This window comes from Chelonia mydas, chromosome 17, assembly GCF_015237465.2.
Source record: "Chelonia mydas isolate rCheMyd1 chromosome 17, rCheMyd1.pri.v2, whole genome shotgun sequence".
NCBI classification, from domain to species: domain Eukaryota; kingdom Metazoa; phylum Chordata; order Testudines; family Cheloniidae; genus Chelonia; species Chelonia mydas.
In genome coordinates this window covers 19,932,118-19,953,345 of record NC_051257.2, presented here as the reverse complement: position 1 = coordinate 19,953,345, position 21,228 = coordinate 19,932,118, and the positions used below count along the sequence as shown (strand labels likewise).

Genomic DNA, 21,228 nt, shown 5'->3' with positions numbered 1-21,228 from the left:
TGCAGCCATCACCAGGGCTCAGAGAGAGGAAGCTCTTGTCAGTCTTTTAGCGAGAGCTTTGGAAACGGTGCCTGTTTGAGTGTGATCCATTGCTAGGGAGGCTACAGTGTGTGCAGAATCTGCCAGCCTCCTCTGCTTGTTTAGGGAGGAAAATGGGTCATGTCTGATAAACAGACTTCAAATCCTTTTATCAGCTGATGCCTCTGTTCTTGTCTTCGGAGCTGATGCCTCGTCCCTGCTGCAATTACAGGAGCCATTTTCTGCACTGACCCCCTGGATCGTAGAGCCAAGCAGGTTGAGAGCTAGTGGGTGCAGAAGGCTGAGAGCCTGGCATGGGAATAACAGGTGTTAGGCTGTGTCTACACTGGTGCAGGCTTGATGTACGTGCAACACGGTTTGTACCCTTGCAGTTTCAAACTGGAGGAAGCTGCACCAGTGCAAACCACCTGGCACTGGTGTAAATCTTGTCTACACTAAGGGTTTGCACTGGTGGTCATGGCTAAAAACCTAGTGTAGACAAGGCCTTACTGTAGGCTACCTCTGGCCATCATCCAATCTTCCCTCTGAGGGTAGTGGCTTGCAATGCTGAAGTCTGTGTGTACTTGCCCTGGGTGTGTGGATTAAACAATCTACCTCTGTTATCGTGGCCTTTTTCTCTCTAGAGACACCAGCAGCAGTTTAAAGCTTTCACTGTAAATTTCAGCTCTCCCGTGTTCGTTATGAGGAATCTGAACAGTATAGCTGTGTAACTTTCATACCCTTGGCATAGACGGGGACAGACATACTCAAGGGACCTAGTCCTAGCTTTCAGCTGTGCCAGGGCAGCGGTGGCCATGAACAAAGCTTGTGAATTTCAGTGGGTGTTGACTATGATTCAAAATCTGCTGCGATGCTGCTCTTCAGCACAGATCACTGCTTCCAACAGCTGCTAGTTTTCGACAGTTGTCCAAGCCGTCTTTGTCAACATAAATCGATATAAACCCCATGAGACCCACTTAAATAATTCCTGAATGGCACATGCCCACACATGGTGGTGTGATCTCTTCCAGGTTTAGGAACTCTGTTAACGACAACGTTCATTCTCCAGTCTAGCTGATTTCCGGTTCAACAACACGAATTGAGCTGTGAGCTAAAAATACCCCCATTTCCCAGCTGATCTGCCATAATCACAGCAAAACCGGTTATTTAAATATAGTAGCAGAGCTATAGCAGACCTTTGCCAGATGGAGCGAACACACCGACAATTGTGCATAGGCTCCTGAGGAGCCGAGGTGGGGGCTAATTGAAACAGTCTTCCCTCCATCAATGCGCTCTGCCTAGCATCCTTTCTCCTTGCCTTGAAGAACCTTCACTTCCATCTTCGTGAATGCTTACATCTTACAAAATCCAGACAGATGATACCAGAAGCCCTGCCATCCAGCTGAGTGATGAAGGCTGATTTCTGTAAGGGGACATTTAAATTAGAAATAAATCTCTTTACAGCAGAGATCAGTTTTTTTTACTGAGTCAGGGATGCAGCTTGCTAATTTCTTGTTTGGGTCTGTGCGCTACTGTATATCCAGGATTGTGTGTCTGTCACTGGGCAGCAATCAGATTTCAAAGCACCTCTAGCCTAATAACTCTGGTTATTTATCCTTTTTCCTTAAATAAAAGGCAGATCGAAACACAAACATTTCTATCAATGAAGACATTTCAGATGTTACTGAATCTGTGTGGGCAAAATGTACTGGAAGGAGCAATCCTACGCTTGTCTCCCCAGGATGGGCTAGATGTGACTTTGTCCCTTGAATCTTGAATTTGTACATTCAGGCTCAGATTTTTAAAGGTATTTACATGATGCTGCACTGCCTCGCGGGTTGAGGAGCCTACGTCTCATTTTCAAAAAGTTATTTAGGCTCCTAAATCAGTTAGGTGTTGCAATGCTGAGTGCAGCAACGTCTAAATACCTTTAAAAATCTGGGCCTATGCCCCCAATCCCATAAGTGACTACAGTGCCCTCATGAGTCCCATTGCAATCAGTGGGTCTTGCTTAACAGTCGTGTGCAGATTGGGCCAGAGTGTGAATACATCGATTCATCTCCTATTTAAGGTATACATATGGGTGCATTTTATATTTTAAATACATTCAGGTTCTGCACATGTATCTGAGGCCATAGGGAAACAGTTGTATGATATTTTAGCGGAGAAACCATGTGATCAGGTAATTAAAGATTGTTGTCATGGATACACACAAGGGGTCAGAGTTAAGATTAAAGGTACAACCTCAATTTTCTCATGTTCTGGCTTTTATGGTAATTTAAGACTTTGGTACCCCGATGATTCTGCTCACATGAAAAGGCAGGGAAAATCCAGTTAAAGGGTGAGAAGAGCTTAAAAAGCTGAGACCTCCAGAGCGCAGTGAGGGGCAAAGTTTAGAAACTCCCCAAGCGTAGAAAGATTTCAATACAGGGTCCTGTTCTGCACTGAAATTCTTACTCGTGAGATGTCGGAGCTGCCATCTGGATATGCTATTAAACAGGTTCATAGCTCCCAGCATGAGTCAGCGTTCCTGCCATGCATGTGCGATACCAAATTCATAAATGTATTTAGCTTAGGTAAGTTTTTGGAAAACACACATTCTCCTCCACTAACGAACGCATGTTAAAATACAATTTTCCTTTTTCACACTAGAATTTCTTAAAACATGTTAGTTTAAAAGATGTTAATAGATTTTTAAGGCCAAAAGGGGCTATATATTATCATCTTGTCTGACTGCCTGCATATTTTAGCTAATACGTTTTAAAAACACACCTTATACCCTAGTCCAGACAAGCCCTTCAAATAAAACAGGAGCTGTATTGTCTGTGGGTGTGTCAGAATCATAGAAATGTAGGGGTGGAAGGAACCTGAAGAGGTTATTTAGTCCATCCTCCAACGCTGAGGCAGGACCAAGGAAACCTAGACCATCCCTGGCAGGTGTTTGGCCAGCCTGTTCTTAAAACCCTTCCACGATGGGAATTCCACCTCCGTGTGCATACATGCACACATACAATTAAAGAATAATGCCAGTCTGGCTGTATGTAATCTCGCTGTCATTCTGTTGAGCGGTTCTGATAACCTTGTTTGCCCTGCTTCTTTATCAGTGTCACCAGAAGCCTGGGGTGGAATGACAGTCCCGTTATTTTCAGTCGCGTGTGTTTTTATTAAGATCTTAGTACATTTCTATTCTTTTCCCATACAATCCATGCCTTTTGTTTGCTGCTCTTCGCCCAACCCTTGACATACAAATGAAACCGTTCACTGGTTTGCACTTCAATACTTGGGCTTAATCTAAAGAATGCTTTTGATCTCTTAGTCACCATAGTTCTGTGCTTTGTATGTAATGTCCTGGGAAGATTGTGTTCCTTTGTCTAAAGTGGCTTTCCGAGTCCTCTCCAGCCCTTTGCTGCTGAGAGAGGTTTGAATACAGTGGAGCTAATTCTGACACCAGAGTTGGTGTGATAAATCTGTTCAAAGAACAAGACGGGACAGGTTTTCAAAAGATTTCAGCACTCCATTGGCACACCTAAATAAAACAACCAGATTTCCATTGCTCTCCAAGGGGAGGAGCTGGGCACTGGGCAATTTTGAACATATGGCCTAGTTTTCCATATGCAGGGTGAAATACAGCCTCCCTCCTAAAGGAGGCTCGCAGGCAGGATCTTTACAGCACAAATAGGTCCATGTTCCGTAACTGGTCTTAGCTCCTTTTGCTGGTTGTGGGCGATGCTTGTACAAGTTGACTGAGGACTTGCTCTTCCCCAACCCTGATTCCTTGGTTCTATGCAGTCTAAATTTGTGGAATCACACGGTTCCTTGCCAAAAGAGTGGGGTCCTCCCCGGGATTATGAATGGCAAAGAGGAGACGCTGATGCCAATAAGAACAGAGTACAGAAAATGGCAGGTTAACTCAATGCCTCAGACATTTTGTTCTCCTTCCACAGACTCCTGACCTCTCACCCTACAAATGAGGGACATGTGGGGGATTGGACGGTGCATGGGACATGGGGCCAGATTTTCCACGGTGGTTAGGCACCTAAGGATGTAGATGGACACCTAGTAGAATCTAGAGAAGCAGGTTAGGTGCCTAACTCACATAGGCATTTTGTACACCTTGCTAGGGTCCCATCTGATCTCTAGCTACCTAAATACTCTTGACAATCTGGCCCAGGGCACTTTTCGCCTCATGCTCTGATTTCAGTGGCAGCCCAGATTGATATGGACGGTAGTTACCATCTGCCTGCTCAGTGGTCTCTCTAATGGATTGGTGGGTCACAGTCCATTTCCCAGCAGACAGATGTCCACATTATAGACCCAACTCCCCACCCCCACCAAATGTCCAACTGGTGCTTTTGCTGGCACTCGGAGCAGAGAGGCCAGTTACTGAATGGGTATGGAAACCCCTTCCCCCCCAACCTTAAAGGTGGGCTCCTCCATGTCAGAATTAAACCCCAGCTTCTCCATGATCATGCAGTAGAAGTCAAAGCCCTGTGCTTCTGACATCACTTGGAAATGACTGATTCTTCATGATGGGATCAGGCAAGATTTGCAGATGCACCTTCTGCTTGAACCCATCTCTTTACTGGCTCCGCAGGCTCTGTCAGATGTCGCTAGAAGCACAGGGAGGCATTTGAGGGTTGCATGACTGCAGACAAAATAATTAGGTTTTGTTTGCTGATTTGCACTGTTCACTCCTGGATAGTATTGAGGGCTCTGAACTCAGAAAAAGGCCCATCTCAATAAGTAGGTGGCAAAGCTTTATATATGTGATCCTGTATCCGGGACCTAGTCAGATGAGAGTAGCCATCTGGTTCAGTGTGTGTGTGTGAATTCCCTGTGTTACAAAATGCACAGTTCAGATATTTTTGAGCCTAGTATATTAATCTTATTTTCCCTTTATAAAATTAGGCCTCGATTCTGCAAAGACTTATGCATGTGCTTAACTTTACACAAGCAAGTGGTCCATTGAAGCCATTGCAACTGCTTGCAGTGTAAAGCAAGTCTTTGCAGGATGGAGGCCTTAATTGGCAACTGGCATCTCATCCCTCCTTCCCTCCCAAAAAAGATCATTAAATTTGTCATTAACAAGTATGGGCAGAAGTGGTGGTGGCTGTTATGTATTTGAGAGGTTTCCCCAGAAGGAAAACTCCTTCTGTCATTACCTTTTTAATCTAAAAATTCAATTAAAAATAACCCTTTCTGTACAGAAGACAAACATGTTTTTAAAAAAAACAACCCCTCACAAAATCCTATTTGAAGTTGCATATTGAGGACTGATGCAGCTTATCCTGCGCTGCTAAAGGAACCATGAATCCTTCGGATGGGTTTGCACTGTCATCGGGTCCCATAGGTGCAGAGAAGGGCGTCTGCACGCAGTCAGCATGGCCTTTTGACAAGCTTCTGCTTGTCCTGTAAAAAGAACAGGAGGACTTGTGGCACCTTAGAGACTAAGATTTATTTGAGCATAAGCTTTCGTGAGCTACAGCTCACTTTTATAGCCCACGAAAGCTGATGCTCAAATAAATGTGTTAGTCTCTAAGGTGCCACAAGTCCTCCTGTTCTTTTTGCGGATACAGACTAACACGGCTGCTGCTCTGAAACCTGCTTGTACTGTGTGGTCATTAACCGAGGCTTTGCCGTGTGTTGCAGTTCCTCTCACTGATAAACACGCAGCACAATTCAAAGCAAGGCTGATCTCACAGCTCCCAGCAAATGTCTGTTTATAAAGGCAGTGCTGTCGCATGGCATTAACTGTCCTGCTTGAGCAAGGCACTGCCTGGCACTGTTGCCTAGCGACACTGCCCGATCTTGGAGAAACTGACATTGGTTTAGACTTGCTTACAGAGAAGTGGCTGGAGCTGCTACCTGGGGATGGAAGGAAACTGGAAATGACACTCGCTCTCCAGTGTGTGTTTATCCTGAAGTCTGTATTAATAGAGACGGAGGCAGAAAGATTCAAATGACAATCCAAGCCCCAGCACACTTGTCTTTGGATTGTTATAAGTGGCTGAGTCACCTGATGGCTTCTGTGTCCAGTCATCTTATGATGAGCTTCCAAGACAGCAAAAGCAGGAACCTGGGAGTTCTAACCCCAGCTCTGTCTTCCTGTGTGATCTTGGACAGCTCCGCTCCAGTTTCCCTGTCTGGGGAACAACAGTTGAAAATGACATGCTTGGCCGAATTAGCAATTCTCTAACATCTTTAAGGCTTGCTGCTAGTAAGAGGCCAAAAAACGCTTCTCAGCAGGTCCCCAGTTTAGACTTAAGGGCTCCAATTGCGATTAGATTCAGTGCCCCTGCTGGGGGTCAGAGCCTTTAGTTTGCACCAACAGAATCCAGGCTGTCGGGATGCCAATCCTGTGCAAGGATGCGCCTCGCCCTCTGTAATGTATTGGTAGCAACCATCATTAAGGTGACTGGAGCGAAGGTATCGGAAGCTAAGGAGCCAGTACTCTGCCTCTTCGTGCACTTTGAACCTGCATGCTGCCAGGGAGCAGCAGCTGCTAAATGTAAGGGTTTAAACGTGACCCATTCCATTCCACATGGGAAGCGAATCTACCCATAAGTTGCAACTAATATGTGGCTGATGTTCCTTTCAGACAGGAGCAACTGCCCAGTGTAGCATCCCCACCATTAGTAGATCTTTGCCTTTCGGGTCCTCTGCCGATTTTTCTGTGTGGCAATCTGCTTAGGTTGCACAAGAAACAAATGTGTTGGTTGTATCCTGATCCCCATCTGGGGCTTGTCTGTGCCCAGCACAATTGTATTGGCTTGTAACGGAGCCTCTCCGTGCCTATTCTGGCTCCATTTGAGCTTAGGAGCGGACTGTTCTGCCCTGCATCTTTTCCTAACCCGGGTGGGCCCTTCGTATGGGGTAGGAGGAGGAGTGGGGAGTGAGGGGTTTTAGCGCAGGAATTCATCAGTTACTTGCCTCTCCTAGTTTCCATAGTAACCAAGGAAGAGAGGAAAACCCAAACCTGACTCTGTCTGGGTAGTTAGCTGCATGAACCCTGCCCCTCCTCTGCAAATCGCTGTCCCAAAGCCTCCAAGGGTAGCGGGGTTAGTCCAGCTGCTGGTCTTCACTGAGTAAAGCCTGAACTCAAAGTTCCCATGCTGTGGAGAGAGCTTCTCCGCTCTTCAGGGATAATTGATTCTACAGCAGCTCAGCTGCAGCCCTGATCTGCTGGGTAAGTGGAGGAAGGAAAGGCAGCTGCTCCAGGGCAAGATTGCAGTATGAGCGTGAGAAGTCAGACCCTTTCCCTGCTCTCTGTTGTATGGATTGAGACTCAGATGCTCGCTCTTTGACCCCCTGCTCCAGTGCTGACTTAATCACTTCCATTCTTTAAACAAAACCTTTGTGTGGCGCTCTGGATTTTAGTATTTGTGAACATGGGCGATTGAAGGTGCTGTCTGGAGACTGGCTGGTCAGGTACACGCTTCCTATGTGGATGCTGTACTGTCCTGCCACCACACCATCCCTTTTCATGTAGTGGGTTTTCTGGGCCAGTGCCTGCTGCCTTCCTTGAGGTTTACTTGCCATTGTTTCCAAAGGGCACACTGGGTCTGTCCAGCTGCACGCAGCCAAATTTGCATTTTCCTCTCCATCTTCCTGGTTGCTGTGGAAAGTACAAGCTACTGACCAGGGTTCGACACAGCCCAGCCCATTCGTTTCCACGCGCACGCACCTCACCACTGTAGGATGAACTGGCACATGGGAGCTGTTGAATTTGTGAGGTTGGAAATAGACGGTATTGAACTTTCCTTCTGCTCTCTCTAGTGGGTGAGTTGAAAATGCCGTGCTCTACTCAGCCAAGTGCCATCAGCTCACCTGTGCGGTAAACACTTGTAACAGTTTTGGAGCAAAGGAGGGAGCTGAGTTTCAAAACGGGCACCAGAAGGCTCCCCCAGCGTGTATTGCTTGAGGAGCTTCTATCTCCCTTTTGCTCAGGAAGGCGATTCTGAGAATACAGGCCACATCCTTGTTCCTCCCTTTTCTGAATTTCCTGAGCCTATGAATAATTGCGCCCTCAGCCAATACACAAAAGGATGACCATGTGGTCTAAGTGATTGGAGCAAAAGGATTGGCAGCCTGGGGCAGCTTGAGCTCCAGTCCCACTTTGTGCCAACATCTTCAGGCCAACTGGAAGTTGGCTAGAACACAAGAACCACCTGGTGATCTTGTAGATAGACTATCAGCTGAACTTACCGCTGTAAGTAACGTCCTGGAAAGCCAGGAAATTACCCCGGTAGCCCACAGCCAGGAGTGGCTGGGACCTCAAGGGACGTTTGTGGTTATCTCAAGAATCTCCTGGCTATCAAAAGCTGGGAGTGGAAGAGGGGGGTGGATCACTCCAGATTTGCCCTGTTCTGGACACTGCCCCTGAAGCTGTAGTATTGGCCACTATTGGAGAGAAGATGCTGGGCAGGAATGGACCATGGTCTTGACCCAGTATGGCCATTCTTATGTTCTCGTGTACTGAACTTGCTTTCCTAGGTCAGCAGGTTGTGCGGCTTTAGGAATGAGACTTACAGGGGTACTGCTCATATCTTGGCCTCTATGGCCCAGAGTTTTTTCCTTCTGGCCTCAGAAAGACTACAGCCAGCCCCTCCTTAAGTTGTGTTTTGGCTTCCACAGGCCATCAGTGTGGGCCATTGATTTGATGCTGTGTGTTCTGGATCCCTGCTGCTGTTCTTGTTTCTCTGTAAGGTGCCTGAGAAATAGGTGTCATGGTTATAGCCATATATTTATGTGCAGGTAAAATTATATGTCTCTTCCTAGTGCTACAGTCACAAATTGTATAAAAACCTCATCACGGCCCCACTGCCGAGAGGCAGAAAGGAAAAGCGTTTTCTCTCATCCGCTAAGTCACTGAAAAGGGTTTGAATTCAGAGAATTGTGTTAATGACTGAGAAGCCAAAGTTGAGATTTAAGCAGTGATCTCGTTTGTTCTTACCTAGCAGCATCCTCTGGCTCGGAAGTGCATGGCACAATGTCCAAAATCAGCTCGCCCAAGTTCTGGGCTTTTTTGGGGAACTAGGAATCTGCAACTCCCAGAAGGGACCCAGGCCTTGCTGAACTCTCGTCTTGCCTAGAGTAGTGTGATCATGGAGGTGGGAGTGTGACCCCTGCGGGAGAAGCAAATGCTAAATTAGCAGGGAGACCCAAATCCAAAGGGAGGTCTCCAGGGAAATGAAGCACTTATGACCAAATCTGCTCTTGCCTCATTTTCTAGTGTGCACCTTACCCAATAAACTCACTGTCTCATGCAGTTGCCAGTTCTTCCTCATCTGTGCATTCATTTGTTCTGTTTGTTCACTGCCTAGAACAGTGGGCCCATGGTCCGTGACTAGGGCTCCTAGGGTCTAGGATAACACAGATGACATTTGGGGGAATAGTTCTGTATTTTCGCCTCTGTATGTCTGGTGTGCACCCTTGATTTAATAGAGGTGTTTTTCTATTTGAAGACACTGTTTCCAGTAAGCTGCAGAACAATAATGTTTACACCATTGCCAAGAGGAATGTGGAAGGCCAGGACATGCTCTACCAGTCTCTGAAGCTCACCAACGGCATCTGGATCTTGGCTGAGCTACGTATTCAGCCGGGGAACCCGAATTACACAGTAAGACCCTTTGGCTCTTGGGGGGAGGGAGAGGAGAGGTCACACATCCTTTCCCAAGCTATCTCAAATCTGAGTCTGCTTCTTCCCAGCATGCTCATTTGGGGCAGGGCCTGTTAATTTCAACACCAAAGGAAATCCCTGCTGAGCCGGGAGGAGTTGGGAAACCACTGATGATAGCTATGTTCATGGCCCGCTGAGCTGGGTTAATGCTGACTCAGCAGCAGACATTTATTGGCCAAGATTGTTACCACTAGAATCAGCCGAGAGAAATCAACACAAAAGCATTGCCAGAATTCTCCACAGCCCCCGCCTTTCCACCTCCCCCTCTAGTAAACAAGACTAGATTTCTGCCATGCTGACTGCTGAAGCACAGACCGGCTGTCCGGACTTCGGCGATTTCTTTGGCCTTGCCTCTGTGGCAGCCACTCAAAGGCAAGAGCGCTGCTTGTCCCACATACCATATGTAGTTACTTCCTTTAGCTGTCCTGCCTTCCTACTGCTTATCGTTGTAGATTCTCCTCACTGCTGCTGGAGTCTCTCTCCTGGTTTGAGAATCTCAAGGCACACCCCGGGGGGGCCCTTTGTGTGGAAAGAAAATTAAAATCCTTGAAAATATACTACCGAAAAGGGAGCTTGGCTTTGCGTTAAGCTCCCTAGTTATACAGTAGTGCGAGCAGGGCTCTGATTTGCGAGCTGGTCTGCTACTGGGGGAATTGGCAGCTTGGTGGTTAGCATTGCCCTTAAGGGAAAGCACCTCTTAAGGTTATTGACCTACGCCAGCCAAATACCACTGGCGCTATCTTGGTTTAGTGTGGTGTGAATTCCGATTCTGGGGGATAGGACTGCCAGGAGTGTACAGGTCCCCCCTTGAACACTGGTGCAAGTCTATTAATCATACTAAGGAGTAAGCATTCGTAAGGGTGGGGTCCCATTTATCTTCTGTTGGTCCTTTCCCCAATTCGGTCACAAAATTGGCTAGCTTTCCGTACGTGAGCGGGAGTGCGCTTTCGCAGAACTCAGTGCTTTGGTGGTAAGTAGCTTTTGGGGAGAGCAACTGGGACTAAATACTTGAAATTGTATGTAAATTAGAGAGAGAGAAAAAAAAAAAAACCTGGTATCCTGGAAAACACAATGGTAACCTGTGGTAACATGGTGTGGCTCTTTGTCCCCCCCTTGAGGTTTGAGTCTGCTGCTGCAGCAGAGTTAGGGGACATGGTCTTTTAGCCCAACCAGTAGAGGCTCATGCTTTGAGATCCACAGGGTCCTGGGTTCAGTCTCCAGCTCAAGGAGCACAATTGCTAGGCCAGACTGGCTCTCTGTTAGGCATCTGCGTGCACCACCATTGGTGTGCATGGCACCTTGTGGGACGGGTGAAGCACCATGGCAGCCTCGCTGTGCATTCGGCTGGGTGGAGTGTGGATCCAATGCAGTGAAATGGGTCCTGAGGAATTAACAGACTGGCTAGTAGAGATGGGCTGTGTGTTATCCGCTGCCTTCTTACGCTAACCTCGGCTTCGCGTCTCTCCTAGCTGTCCCTGAAGTGCCGGGCTCCTGAAGTGTCCCAGTACATCTACCAGGTCTACGACGGCATTTTGAAAAACTAACATCCTGGGTCCATGTCTCACCCTGCAGAGGGAGGAGGGGAGACTCTGAATACTCCCGTTATCGGTGCAGGCAAAGAACTCTAACTGGAAGCAGCTGTATTCATGTGTAGGATTTCAGACAAACGCACCGAGAAACCAAGGTAGCGATTAGTATCCACATGCTAATAATAATATAGGGAACAACTGTTTGATATTTTTAGCGTCCATGGAAACTTTGTAACCACTGCTTCAACCACTCCTGTGTCCCCCCAGCGCCACTGTTCTGTCGTTCTTTCTTGTGGGCTTTTCCATCTCGTGCCAATGTTTAGCGTTTTCTAAACCGCGGTAGGCGTAGTTGATATTTTGTAATATATGGCTCGTTTAAAACCTGAAAAAGACAAGTCTCTTGTTCATTAAAACAAGGCAAAGGCATCATAGAAACACAAACTGCACTTTATTATTTTATATTTTTTATACGTTTGGGTTTTTTTTCTATTGTAACCAGATGAAAAAAGGAAAAAAAAAAACCCGATCTGGAGTAGTGAAAACATCCAAGGGAACACAGGTGAGCTAGGACTAGAGTAGCCTTGAGGAGCCAGTGATGTGTGGAGAGCACCAGTTCGGATCCAAGGTGCATCTATTTGGGTTGGATGGGGCTTTGGGTCGTACTTGTGCTGGGGGGGCTCGATGCTCATCCAAAAAATCTGTGTCCCGTCTATCTTGCCTAGTTGCAGTCCTGGGGTTTGGAATTGGGTCTTCATTGCATGGGGAAGCAGGAGCTGGCAGGGTCTGGTTTGATAATGGGGAAGCAGATGGCAAAATGAGGACGGAAGCAGCATGTAAGGCTCTTGGCAGAGCATGGGGTGCATTCATTGCGTTTTTTTCCCCCTTTCCCGCTCATTCCCTGTGTCTTCCTGTGACAGCCTGTCTGCCTTCCTCCCCCTGGGTCAGCTTCAGCTAGCTGAGCTGGGTTCTGCCTAGCTCCGAATGCTGTCCAGGATGAAGGACCCATGCGATAAATCTGAATCCCGGCAGAGGGTGGTCACAGCCACTTTGCCTATGGTTCTCTATGGGAGCATCCTCGAGCGCTTTCCTGCTGAGGGGTGAGTGCAAAAGCTGGAGGACACAGCAGCATCTGGCCGTGCGCTTTGGGTTAAATTCTCTGGAGGAGTCTAAGCCACTCCTCATCCCCCTTACACCCGCGGTCACTGGCATTGCCGGGCAAGTTGCCCCTGGCTTTGGAAAGCCTTTTCTCGCAGGGTCCTGGAGAGCTTGCCGTCAATAGTTCCTGAGGAGGAAGTGCCCATTATCCAGGGGTGCAAAGGAGAGTCGCCGAGAAGCTGATTGGGAGTCACAGCTCACCTCCCCCCCACTTGTGACACCCAGAATATTTAGTGATGGGAGAGAGTCTTGAGTGCAATCTCCTGCCCTGTAAACCCTCAGGTCCAGATGACCCTACTGCTGCAGGGGCCAGTGGGTGCTGTATGTGAGGTGATCTCACAGGCTCGTTCCCTCCATCCCCAGTCGCCAGAGCTGGGCTTTCTGTGCCAGAGGCAGTAGACTGAGGGTCATTTGGGTTCCTAGTGTCTGAAACTCACTGGCATGGGAACACAGGCTCCCTTACTCCTCTCTGCCACAGCTCCTACTCACGCAGCAGGCTCCCAGGGTGGAGGGCGGCTGTTTGGGCTTCCTGCCAGCCAGGGAGTTTCCTGTCACAGGCAAGGCACTGGAATAGACACCATGAACGGTGAAACAAAAGCGGGGATAGTAGCTGGCTTGGCTCTATCCGTCTACGTAGTGAACGTGTCAACCCAGCCCCAGAACGGCTTCTGCAGTCCCCACTGCTCTCAGCTGACGCTTGGCACGGCACTTCCCCCCGGAGTGAAGTGATGCCCTTAATGTGACCACAAACAACCCCCAGAGCCTGTGCTCTTGGACCCCAAGACTGGGCGGGGATCACCTGTTCGGGGCATGTGAATCTGGGGATACAGAACGGGACTGTAACGGTGGACCAGGAAAATAAGGGGGAAGGGAAGGGGCCAGCGAGGTTAGGCCAGGTCACGGGCAGGATGAAACATGGTTCCATGGCGGGGAGACTCCGCTCGAAGCCAGTTCTCAGCCAGGGAAGCGAGTGAAGATTGGGAGCAACTGCATCCTTTGCTGTATGTGCTGGCCGGCGTCCTCGGTGCAGAGATCATTTGGCAGCATGAATCCTGGCTGGGCAGAAGGCGGGACAGAGTTGTAGAAACCGGGCACGTGAGCGTGCACCAGCTTGGCTGTTTGGTTGGTTGTCTAAAGCCCTGAGGATAGCTGGGCTGCGAGCACTGCGGAAATAATTATTACAGTAATTCATAAAGTGCCGGCACACGCCTCTCTCCCCTCAGAGCCAAGCTGTGAAGCAGCATCCGGCCTCTCATAAATTTCCACCGTGGAGTTCAGCTTTGTGCCTGGGAGGGGGCAGAGCAAACCTGAGTCCTGCCAGGGTGTGAGGGGGCAGCAGGGGAAAGCCCTGTTCTCTCTGCACAGTGCCCCATATTCCCCTGGCTGTGGTGCTGGCTAATGGAGATTGCTGCTCAGGGCGCCTGCACCGGATTAGGGCCCTGACCTGGGAGAGGCGGTGGAGGATCCCTGGGAATAATGGCATGAGTCTTGCTCAGTTAAACCCCCTGTAAAGCCTGAACACGGGAAAGAATTAAACAAAACCTTGAGCAAATCCCTCGCCTGCCCGGAACTCCTTCCCCCCTCCCCGCTGTCTGTGCGTCTCTTCTGGGCCTGTGCTGTGTGTGTGTGTGCATGCCGTGAAGCGTGGTCTGTGGGAAGGGGAGCTGGAGGGCAGGCAAGGAGCATTGCTCAGTGTCGATGCCATTCCATTGTACTGCTTATCCACTCTGATGTGTTCACTTTTTGGTAAAGCTTTACCTTCTGTCCTTGTCAATAAACTTGTCATTTACACTAACGCCCAGCTGTGGTGTGCTTCTGTTTGGGAACGGGGGCTGGCAGGGCACAGCTGGTTTGGGGCTGGAGGATGCAGCTGGAGCAGCTGATAACTCTACTGAGAAGCACTGGTGTCCTTGCCAGGTGACCCATGGAGCAGAGGCCCCCATTTCTGTCCATCTTTGACCTTGAACGTGCTCAGACTGCCCCAAGCTGGTCAGAAGCAGACAAGGTGCCATGTGACTAGAGATTTATTTGTGATTATTTCCCCTGCTGCCCAAAATAAAACCCTACTCTGTTCCCTGGCTGCTAATGTTCCGTAACACCCGTACCAGCGAACGTACATTTCCCCTCCTTCACTTCTGTGCTTGGCATTATTTATGGTGTGCGTTACCATAGTACCCAGAGGCTGCCACCGAGATCAGGGCCCCCTTATGCCAGCTCTTCAAACACAGTCTTTACCCTAAAGAGCTTTCAGTTTAAATATACTGGGCAGATGACGGGCAGGAGGGAAACTGAGGCACAGAGAGGGGAGGTGACTTGTCTAAGATCAGTGGGAGAGCTGAGAACAGAACTCTGGTTTCCTGACTCCCACTCTGGTGTCCTGGAGCTACTAGACCGTGATGTTCTCCTCGACTTTATCATTTGCTAGTTAAATTACAACGCGCTATTGATTTTGTGTGCAGCTTTGAGGCTCCCAGCCACTTTCAGCTCCAGGTGCTCTGCACTTAAATCACTGACTCAGAACCTGGACAGGGTGGAGAGGTTAAAATAAGGAACCTCAGGTGCATAGCTGGATCGAGCAGGTGGAGGTTGGTGGGCTTTCCCCTCTTCCTTTGGGAGTCTCAGCAGAGCAGAGTCTCAGTTCAGAAGGGGGCACTGACCGTGAGTGGATCCGATCCTGTAGTTGGGAAGTTACCGTGCTGAGCTCACAGCATTGCCAGATCTGGTGACGGTTGGTGTTTTTCTTAAAAGCCCCAGTTTCTGGAGTCATGTGAGAATCTCAGCTTTCATTTAAAGGAAGACCAAGTTCCTCGCCCACATGGGAAAAGCCTCTTGAATGGGACATCCCCTAAAGGAGCCAAAACTAGGAAACTGAAGAGAAAAGCCCCCCAATTATTTTTAAAAGTTAGGGTTTTTATCCATGGCTTTTTGCAGGCCTGACTCAATCTTTGAAGCCTTGGTTTGGTCAATGAGTGGCCCCTGTATCATGCCCTGATGCTAAGTCAGCTGCAGCCTGGGAGAGGAAGACAGAGCGCAAAAGAAAAGCAGCCAGTGAGTTGTGGGTGGGTGGAAGGTGGCTGTAAAAGGAAGACTTGGGCCCAATACCAGACCTGTGCCGTGGGAGGTGGGGAGATCTAGAAACCCGAGAAGGGTTTGGTCCTGTGGGCACTGTGTGTTCGTAATTAGGGGGGCGCCTGGATTGTCTCCTCCATGCTGGTCAGGAGCACATTTAAATAGTCCCCGAGAGGAGGCTAAGACAGGGCAAGCTGAAAATAGGCATTCTAACAATGGGGGGTGGGGGAGTGGAGCCCATTCACACCCTTTGATTAGCTGCAGCAGCCTGAGCCCTGTAATATGGGAACCCTGCTGAGTCAGGGTACATCTGCGCTGCAAAACAAACCCGGGGATAGTAAATCTCAGAGCCCAGGCAGCGGATTCAGGCTTGCGCTACAGGGCTAAAAATAGCCCTGAAGATGTTGGAGCTCAGGCTGGAGCCCAGGCTCTGAAACCCTCCCCCGTCCTGGATTTCAGAGCCTGGGCTCCAACCCGCGTTGCCACGGCTATTTTTAACCCTGTAGCGTGGGCCTGAGTCAGCTGACCCAGGCTCTGAGGTTTACTATCACGGGGTTTGTTTTGCAGTGTAGACGTACCCTTTCTCGCTCCCGGTTGTTACCCAGAGACATGCCTAATGAAATCCCTTCCATTCACTCCTTTCTGTAGCAGCTGCTCCATTGAAATCTGCCTTCAGCCTTGCTTTCCACCAGGTCAAAGCTCATTCAAATGCTTTGTCACCTTCCACCAGTGAGCTGTGGTTACCGATGCTTTCCGAGTGGGATCGCCTCGCTCCGCAGCCATAGTAAGAGAGAACCGAGCCCCAAAGAGATTAAGTGATTTGCCCAGGGTCACACAAGGGAGTCTGTAGCAGAGCTGGGAAGCGAACCAACCTCTGCTGTCTCCCTACCGTGTTCCTCATTAGACACAGCTGACGCGCGGGCTCATGAGTTCCCCTGTCACCAGCTCTTCCTCGCTCCGTGGCACCAAGCAGTTTATCAAAATAAATCGTGCAGACATTTGGCTAAGTTTCTCACCGTAACTAAGTGTCCAAATGACGCTTAATGGCTCCATGTCTTCATGTCGCACGGCTGATGAAATACATGAAGGCTGGGAATAGCTCTTCCCTCATCAGGAAAGTGTCCCTCAAGGGAGTCTCTTCCTGATGCTCCGGGCTGCTCAGTCAGGGGTTTATTACTAGGTGCACGTCACGGTGTGATTGGGCACTGATTGGTCAGGCCTGGGGTCAGCTTTATTTGTGTGTAACTTACGCCAAATAATTCTTAGCTGAGCCAACGCTTCTGGGGTCACAGAGGGAAGGCAGGGGAGATAGACACTCTCCACTCTAGCTAATCCTTGATGGTTACCTCCATTTACCATGCACTGGGGAGAGGGGAAGAAGTGACACAGTGGGCAGGAGCCATTAGTCCACGTATGCACTATTTATTCCGATCCAGTGGCTAATTTTGAGTGGTTTCACCTTGATCCCTACCTTTGAACATCTCTTCCCATTGCTTAGCTGCTGCCGAATGGCAGCCCCTCAGAGCAGCCAATGGATAGCCGAGATAGTTAAGGGTCACAAATGATGTCAGAGAAGCCTGCTTTCAAGTGGCACTTTCCAGCTCTCTCTTTCATAAGCATAGGAGCCCAGATCCTCAAAGGTATTTAGGCCTCTAACTCCCATTGAGGATCTGGGCCTGGGCACGTTGTCTAGTGGTCAGAGTCGTTCCTGGCTTGGCCACTGACTTGTCATCCGGCCTAACCTCACTTAGCATCTGCCCCTCTAAATACTAATGCTTTTGCCTTTCTCTCATAAGACCATAAGACTGGCCCTACTGGGTCAGACCAAAGCTCCATCTAGCCCAGTATCCTGTCTTCCGACAGCGGCCAGTGCCAGGTGCCCCAGAGGGAATGAACAGAACAGGGCATCATCAAGTGAACCGTCCCCTGCCGCCCATCCCCAGCTTCATGCCCCGCAAACTAGCATCTCCAGGGAAGGATTGGGGAAAAATCAGTTATTGTCAAAACCAAAAAAAAAAAAAAAAAAAAAAGGGAAAACTTTGGAAAAATAACAAATTCTCCATGCAAGTGTTCATTCTCTACAAAGGCATTTTTGTGTCAAAAGCGTTTGAAATGGAAACATTTGACCCGTTCTCATTATTAGATGTTTCTCGCAATTATAAAATTAAATGGGATCCTGTCTGTGTATTTGTCTAGGATACAATCGACACAGGCTTCAGTCGCCTCCGTGATCGTGGTGCCAGTCCCATTTTACAGAGATGGAAATGGAGTTAGAGAGATTAAGTGACTTGGCTGAGGTCGTAGGTTCAGGGGCACAGGGCTTATGGCTCCGCCCCCTACTCTAGCCATTTGGCTGGGCTCTCTAGTGGATATAAGACAAGGTTTGGTGGTAGCAAGAGTTAGTTGGGAGTATTGGGAGGTCTTTGGCTGAAAGAACTCAACATTATGGGACCAGCCCTCGTCCCGTTGCTCCACGCACCAGGGAGATCATGGGAGCAGTGCCTAGAGCGAACAGTCCCTGCAGCGGTCTCCCTGCATTTCTGGGTCTCGCCTGCTCTTTGTTGGCCAGAGTGATGAGCTGGAAGCCCCCTGCGCTCTCTTGACAGACGTGCTCTTGGAGCTCTGCCTCCGGGAGAGAGTCATCAGGCAAGGAGAGCCACTACTTCTATTTCACACCCATGACAATGGAAGAGAGCAGGGAGGTGACCTGTCAGGATGAACTGCTTTGCCGCACAGCTCACAAACCCACCTCCTTCCCTTTCCACGGCTCTGCTGGACTCATCCCGCTTCCACGTCCATATTCCAGCACCCTAAAGCTTGGCCGATAGGGGACAGGAGCCAGCCTAGCAGTTAGTCAGTCTGGCCCCTGCTCTCAAGCAGAGCTGCCCTGTGCATTCCTTGCACCCTTAACCCAGCCATGCGGATGTTCACAGCAAGGCATATTTAGCACATCGCATTGGGGCAGCCCAGCTGCAAAGGGGCTCTGAAAGGAGTCAGCACAACGTGATCCAAGAGTTCCCTCATCTATTGATCCAGCGGCGCCCCTCTGCTCCAAATCCCTGCGAGGGGAAGCATGCCCCTTCCACGCTTTCCCTCTCGACGGCACGGGGAAGAGGCAGCCCGTTCTGATGCAGGTGCATGGATCTGGGACAGTGCGGAGGCTGGCCAGCTGCTGCAAATGTTCATTTCCTCACCGTTGACCGATCAAACCACTATCCCCTTCAAGGTCAAATCCTGTCAAACCAACCGAATAGCTTTCTCTGACAGGGTAACAAGCCTAGTGGAGAAGGAGGAAGCAGTAGACGTGGTATATCTTGACTTTAGTAAAAAGAAAAGGAGGACTTGTGGCACCTTAGAGACTAACAAATTTATTTGCGCATAAGCTTTCCTGAGCTACAGCTCACTTCCTTTTGATATGGTCTTGCATGATCTTCTCATAAAAAACTAGGGAAATACGACCTAGCTGGAGCTACTAGAAGGTGGGTGTATAACTGATTGGAAAACCGTTCCCAGAGAGTAGTTATCAGTGGTTCACAGTCCAGCTGGAAGGGCATAAGAAGTGGGGTTCCACAGGGATCAGTTCTGGGTCCGGTTCTGTTCAATATCTTCATCAGTGATTTAGGTAATGGCATAGACAGTACACTTATAAAGTTTGCGGACGATACCAAGCTGGGAAGGGTTGCAAGTGGTTTGGAGGATAGGATTAAAATTCAAAATGATCTGGACAAACTGGAGAAATGGTCTGAAGTAAATAGGATGAAATTCAATAAGGACAAATGCAAAGTACTCCATTTAGGAAGGAACGATCTCTTGCACACGTACAAAATGGGAAATGACTGCCTAGGAAGGAGTACTGCAGAAAGGGATCTGGGGGTCATAGTGGATCACAAGCTAAATATGAGTCAACAGTGTAATGCTTGCAAAAAAACTTTGTAAGCAAGACACAAAAGTAATTCTTCCGCTCAGCACTGATAAGACCTCAGCTGGAGTATTGTGTCCAGTTCTGGGCACCACATTTCAGGAAAGGTGTGAAGAAATTGGAGCCAGTCCAGAGGAGAGCAACAAAAATGATTAAAGATCTAGAAAACATGAGGAAAGATTGGAAAACCTGGATTTGTTTAGTCTGGGTAAGAGAAGACTGAGAGGGGACATAACAAGTCTTCAGGTACGTAAAAGGTTGTTATAAAGAGGAGGGTGATAAAGTGTTCTCCCCTGATTACAGGACAAGAAACAATGGGCTTAAATTGCAGCAAGGGAGATTCAAGTTAGACATTAGGGTAGTTAAGCCCTGGAACAAGTTACCAAGAGAGGCTGTGGATTCTCCATCACTGGAGATTTTTTAAGAGCAGGTTAGACAAACACCTGTCAAGGACGGTCTAGATAATGCTTTGTCCTGACTCAGGGCAGGGGGCTGGCCGAGATGACCTCTCAAGTTCCCCTCCAGTCCTATGATTCCACCCGTATGCGCTGGCTGCCAGCTGCACCCAGATGTACAGGCTGAAGGAGAAGCAGAAATCCAAGCCAGCCCTTCCGCTGGATCCTTCCCCACGGCCTGGCACCGAAGGCTGGCTTTTGCTGCGAGTGGAGGGTGGGCCGGCGGGGGGGCGGGGGGGAGGAGCAGGTGTGTGTGGTTGCCCCGCACAGCTGGGAGCTGAGGGACAGCGTTTCTATGTTTAGCTCTGCTGTGAGCTGGTGCCTCTGGGTTTTTCAGACACAGACGCAGGAAGTGGGAGGGGCCAGCGAGGCTGATTCCTAGGCAAAGGGTGCATCTGAACAAAACCAAAGAGCCCGGTTCTTCGAGGGGCCGAGCGGTGGTCGCTCCTACTGAGGTCAATGGGGGCTGCGGCTGCTAGACACCGATGGAGATGAAGCCCCATCGAGTTTTAGCAGGTGGGCAAATCACTTAATCTCTATGCCTCAGCTCCTTATCTATACCCTACCTCACAGGGATGCTGGGTGAGTGATGCATACATACCTACATGGATAAAAGGAAACGCTTTTATGCACAGCCCGTGTGTAACCGGTGGAACTCACTGCTCCAAGATGTCCTGGAAGCAAAGAGCGTATTGGACCTTTCTGTGGAGGACACGAAGGCTCCCGGTGACGTGAGACAAACGAAAAGATGTACTGGAGATGTCATACTTCAACCTCTAACTGCCTGGGGTTAGGGAGAGACTGGTCAGGTGATCCCATAACTGTCCAAAGGGTTCCCTGGAGCTACTGGCACTGGCTAGCGTCTGAGAGGGGATGGTGGACTAGATGGGCCTCTGAGCCGGCCTCGTAGTGCCTGTGTGCCATTCCCTCTCTGCTGCCTCAGACCCCAGCTTGATCCAAACAGAGAGTTAGCCGGCTCTCTGCTGTCCCATGCAAGCAGCCTTGTGACTTGATTCTCCGACTTCCTTCCTCTGGCTGCCTGGCCTGACCTCCCCAGTGTGGCAGAGCAGATTGTAAGCTCCTGGGGGCAGGGACTGTATCTTTACGTGCGGCTCCAAGGGCCACTTGCGCTCTGTACAAAGGCTAATGGTTTTTGGGGTCCTCTTAAATGATGGAAAATACACAGCGCACTTGAGAAAAGACACCGGCAGGCCTAGAGGATGCTCAGGATTCTGGGGGCTGAGTTTTCAGATGCCACTGGGACTGAACCGCCCTTAGAAGAGAATTTAGAGCAGCCCCCAGTATAGGTGTAGCACTGATTGTTGCAAACCTCTCTGCTTCCTTCTCACCAGCTGGGTTTCCAGACAGGCTCGGGGAAGGGAGCTGGCAATGGGATGGCAGCAC

General features: G+C 49.3%; 1 protein-coding gene across 12 annotated transcripts in view; it reads left to right on the top strand.

Moving 5' to 3' along the window:
• Positions 1–14,176, top strand: part of AP2B1 (adaptor related protein complex 2 subunit beta 1) — a 99,007-nt gene extending 84,831 nt beyond the window's left edge. For all 12 annotated transcript variants that reach the window (XM_043531464.1, XM_043531461.1, XM_037880756.1 and 9 more), the window contains 2 exons: positions 9,483–9,637; positions 11,167–14,176. In XM_043531464.1, coding sequence (XP_043387399.1) covers positions 9,483–9,637; positions 11,167–11,241 — 230 coding nt within the window. In that variant the 3' untranslated portion in view covers positions 11,242–14,176. The remainder of the gene's footprint in view (positions 1–9,482; positions 9,638–11,166) is intronic.
• The last annotated feature ends 7,052 nt before the right edge of the window (positions 14,177–21,228 follow it).